The sequence below is a fragment of the Orbicella franksi genome, chromosome 1, assembly GCF_964199315.1.
Source record: "Orbicella franksi chromosome 1, jaOrbFran1.1, whole genome shotgun sequence".
NCBI lineage: Eukaryota > Metazoa > Cnidaria > Anthozoa > Scleractinia > Merulinidae > Orbicella > Orbicella franksi.
This window is the reverse complement of record NC_138145.1, coordinates 14,518,144-14,522,873: the sequence shown is the minus strand read 5'-3', so window position 1 is coordinate 14,522,873 and position 4,730 is coordinate 14,518,144. Positions and strand designations below refer to the sequence as shown.

General features: G+C 41.1%; 1 protein-coding gene across 2 annotated transcripts; it reads right to left on the bottom strand.

Moving 5' to 3' along the window:
• Positions 1-372: 372 nt before the first annotated feature.
• LOC145483310 (uncharacterized) lies at positions 373-2,129 on the bottom strand. Of its 2 annotated transcripts, XR_014048901.1 has the most exons (4): positions 1,711-2,129; positions 904-1,602; positions 667-714; positions 373-576 (listed from the first exon to the last, which is right to left on the bottom strand). XR_014048901.1 is itself a non-coding variant. In XM_081461805.1 (2 exons), exons 1-2 carry the CDS (start codon positions 1,825-1,827, stop codon positions 1,366-1,368), a joined length of 354 nt encoding a protein of 117 aa, XP_081317931.1. In that variant the 5' UTR covers positions 1,828-2,129; the 3' UTR covers positions 734-1,365. The 2 variants fall into 2 exon arrangements, 1 of the variants encoding a protein (XP_081317931.1); XM_081461805.1 differs by lacking the exons at positions 373-576; positions 667-714 and having other exon boundaries at positions 734-1,602.
• Between the last annotated feature and the right edge of the window lie 2,601 nt (positions 2,130-4,730).

Genomic DNA, 4,730 nt, shown 5'->3' with positions numbered 1-4,730 from the left:
GTTAAGCTTGAACATAAAATATAGTATATTATAGTAAAATGGGGAGCAGGGATGGCGCAGTGGTGAGAGCGCTCGCCTCCCACCAATGTCCCGGGTTCAATTCACGGACCCGGCGTCATATGTGGGTTGAGTTTGTTGTTGGTTCTCTTCTCTGCTCCGAGAGGTTTTTCTCTGGGTACTCCAGTTTTCCCCTCTCCTCAAAAACCAACATTTCTCAAATTCCAATTCGATCCTTGAATGCACCGACATTTCTGAACGAGTTCTTGTGAACTCCTTGGTGCTCCGTGGGTAAACAAAAATTACATTCACAAAAAATTACATATTACATTTACAATTACCAACATTTAGACGCCCTTAAAATTTCCCTCTATTTCCATTTCAAATTTTAAGGGAACCCTTGCGTAATTGTGAGTCTCATGTATACCAATTTTTAAAAAAAATTAATTCTGCACGTACGTTCAAAGTGGTATGAATGTAATGTGTATGTCAGCTACTTACCCTTTTGCGCCAGGGCATCCCTTGCTTAGTTCTTTCATAGAAAAAACTATTCGCAGTGATAACGAACTTGCCCTGCAACTGTTAAAGAGAGCTCTTAAACTACTTTTAATTAAAATTGCTACTCATGATGTGACGCAACATTGACCGTAACAGTCATCTGATACTTACGTTTTTGTAGGCCCGTTTTTCTAATACTGCCATATACGCATTGATAACCTGTTATATTAAAGGAGACTGTTAGAAGCTCGCAAAGATTAAAAAAGGTGTAAATTTGTTCTGCATTTGTTTCTATAAAGCGAAACCGAAAATCAAGAGAGCGCTGGAATCTTGCTCCTTTCGCATTTAGTGGATGCGTAGTTAACTGACTACGCATTAGCCGTTTCTTATCAGTAAAATCCTACTTACTGAATCATTTAGCCATCCAGGTTGTCGATGGCTCAAATAGAGACACCATTAAAGATTCGTGGATGTCCGGCATTCCTAATTGCAGTGTTTTGATATCCTTCCAATTCAAGTAACACCAGTTTTGAAAGTGCAGTAAGGGGTGGAAGTGTCATTCCATATGGCTTGAACCTGACGAAAACGAATTTTTGCCAAATTGTAAAAGGGTGAAATTGTGGTAATACGTTTAAAAAAGACGTAGTTATCAAAAAAGCAAATGAAACTGACTACAGTAATAGAGTTGAATTCCTTTTAGTTTAGTTCTCTTTGGGAAGCCAATCCTTGGTAACTCCCGGCTACCACATTTTTAGGCTTTTTATGTCAGCTATCAAATGATGGTAATTACCTGAGAAATCTTTAATCTTTCTACTAGTGCCTCTTTGCACTGAGGGAATGCTTCTTGGACTTCCTGTATTCTGGGGAATGTTAAGGCGTTAGCCAGTTTGTACCAGCTTCCTCGGCTTCTAGGTCAGTGATAAAGACCTGTTCGGTGTCCACAGTCTCCACTGTTGCCTGAGCGGGCCAACCGAACACACCATTTTTTCCATGAATTTGTTCCAAAAACGTTATCGAAAAAATGCCATCTTCCGCCTTCAGCACTCTCCCCAAAAAGAAACAATCGCAGTTACTGTATGCGACAGCGACAAACATGCCACTGGATACCTGCAAAGGAAAACAGCTTATCAGTAGTAAATTATTTTCTAGTACATGTAAACCATTTGTGAAATCAACATAATTCATTCCTTTCTACGTAGCCGTTCATCGGTTTACCTCTCGGCTTTTCGTAGGTTCCTGTTTTTCTTTTCTTTCTGAAACGTCCAATTCTTGGAGTCCTCTCGTCTCCGCCGCTCGTGGTGGCGTCATATTATTGGTTTCTTCATGGGGCATCTGCTGAAAGAATCAGACATAAGTTAAATTGACAGCAATATTCAAATAGATGATGCAAGGGTGGTTACTCACCGATTCCGGCTCTTCAGGTGACTCAGCTTTCATTTTCTTCAGAGGCGTGGAGGTACTCTTAAAAGCAATGACAACAATATTACGAGGTGGTCAAAGACAGTTGCGCTACGGCTATATGGGCTCACTAGTAACAGTGTCATGGTTTATGATACTATATATATGTCTGCCACTCCCAATCTCAGTGCTAGAGAGCTTAGGTGGTCGGTTCGTTAGAACGTCCGAGTCGGGACCGGGAGATGCCATGGACTAGCCTTTGCTGTACAAAAGAAAAAACACTAGGATAACAAAGTTAAAGAACCTGAGATGAAAGCTAGTAGAGCCTACCACGTTAAAGTTCGTACATCCCGCCAACGCATAGTAGAGACACTCGCAGTTGGTTATTACATACAAAATTTCAAATTGGCTCCTGATGTTCATCTATATAGATCACTCAGCCATCGACCTAAGATTTCCCCTAGCCATGATACCTTTACTAGTCAGTATTTACGGATTTCTTTGACTTTCTTGTCTGAAAATGAGGCAGATTAGATTTTCTTCAAAAGTGACACAGACCCTTCCTTCACAGGAATTTATGAAAGGGACCCTTATTTGGTACAAACGTGCGTCGCTATAAAAGGCGAAAATGAAAAGCAGGTTACTACATGGCAAGCACTCAATTACGTAGCAAATCTTTCACTCACAAGTGGTATTAGCTGCTCCTCGATTCCTATGCAGTTTAACTTCGGTTGTCACGTGAGTTAAGTAGATATAATGGTAATGTATAAAGGCAGCACTTACTACAAAAGGCATCGGTATGGCGTCTAATGGGGCTCCCACTGTTGCTTCCGGTGACGAGGAGAGAACAACGCTCGAAGAGTGCTGGTCGTCGAGCAAGAGCTTTTGCTCGACGATAAGGTTATCTGCAGCGAGTAAGGGAAACTAACATTGTATAGGCATCTCAGTCTTTGCCAAAGGAGCAAGACAGATTGTAAATAAAATCAAGTATGGATGAGCTTACTTCAGTTGACTTTCTTGTCATTTTCCCTGTTGTCTGGGTGGTTTTTCGTTCGCTCTTGGTTTGGCCCTAAGAACCAAGACAGTTAATATTTCCACCTGCCATAAACTGCTGTAAGCCTTGAGAAGATACCATTCGGCGACTTAGCTGTGGATGTAGCGAGTTAGTACAAGATGCAATGTTTCATTAATGTAGGTACACAAAAATTGCGGTGCGTAATCTGCTGTTACTATTCCTGATTGACCTATTCTTTGTTGATCCAGAGAGTACTAATCAAATAAGGCACCAAGCATAGACCATTGAGAGCAAAGTGTTACCTCAACCCGCACTCTCAAGCTTTCGGTCTTCGTAGTGTTTCCCTTACTCGGGTTTTCCTGTAATCGATTCATACAATTATATCAGTCAGCGAAAACCTGAATATTAGTTACAAGGGGTGGCACCTCTAACAGAGGCGGTTTCGGGGATGTCAGTAAATACTTTGCTCCGCGAATTGGCGGAAACGCCAGGTTTTGGGATTTTTATCCCAGGACTTGCCAGAAACTTGGGAGGGACAGAAAAAAAAACAAAAAAAAAACATTGGGACCTACCAACTCATCAGTTACTTCGAGAAGCAGTGTTTGATCCAGGTTGGCTTTTGTGGACGACCGTTCATCTTGCAATCTACTGACTACCTAAAAATATCAAAGGCAGAATAGTCTTAACGGTTACTGTCTTTCTCTCGAGAAAATCAATAGTTACAATCTAACACCAAGAACATGAAAGGATTCGCCTTCACAAAAAATAAGTCACTTACATTCAAGTTCCCATGAATGATGCTGTTGCTTGCCTTCCATCTTTTGAGGATATCCTTCCCTTGAGTGGGTTCCTCCGCATCTCCTAAATCTCCTTGCCACTCGTAAAGTTTTTCCCTCATTGACAAAACAGTAGTGACAAAATCTGGAGTGTCGCACTTTTTCCAGGTGGAAAAATAGCCCGGTTTTCATTACGTGGGGCTATCGGCAAGAACTTAGCCACTATATCTGTAGTTTCAGACGAGCTTGGATTTTGCACTCTTGCGGTTTGCTGCTCTCAAATGCCGCTAGTCCGGTTGTCTGAAGTTTATGATTATATATGCTGAAATAAACAAAGGAACTGATCTCCACTGCGGAAGTGAATTGCACCGTTGGAAACAGGACGATATGTGAAACACGTAAAGGGAGAAAACTGTTTTGGAACAAACTAATTTCAACGGTTTATTTGATCGTGGTTAATTTCGTGGATAACGGTTCACCTAGTGAGCTGCACATGACCTGCGTCAAGCTTCAACTGGTGCTCTCTGAAAATTTCTTGATTCTTCAGCTGCAAAAACTGCTATATTTTCAAAACAAAGCACGCTACCGAGCTGAAAACATGCTAGCAGATACATTTCTAAAACTTCTTTTTCGTGATGGAGAGATAAATAGAAACGTCTGTTTACATTTGAATTTTAGTTTTTCATGACGGCACGTGAAAACCGAGAATACTTTAAAGTGGTTGAAAAGTCGAGCGGAGTTTCTGCAAAATGTTTGTAAAAGCCAGCATCTCTTAGAAACGCCAGTCTCTCCACTTAACTTGCTTACTAGCCTGAATAAAACGAACAGTAGCAAACCGTATTACGAAATATGATTTTCTATAGAAACGCAAACGGTCGACTCGGAATTACATCCTGCTTTCATGCTATATTGCGTGCACAATTTTCCGGAAGTTTGCCTGACCTCACATGTTAAAGGCGTATATGAAGGGAAAGGCGCACAGAAAGAGCAAAACAAGAGCTAATGTGTCATTCGACAAAGTTCATTTTAATTGTGCCGCTTGTAAT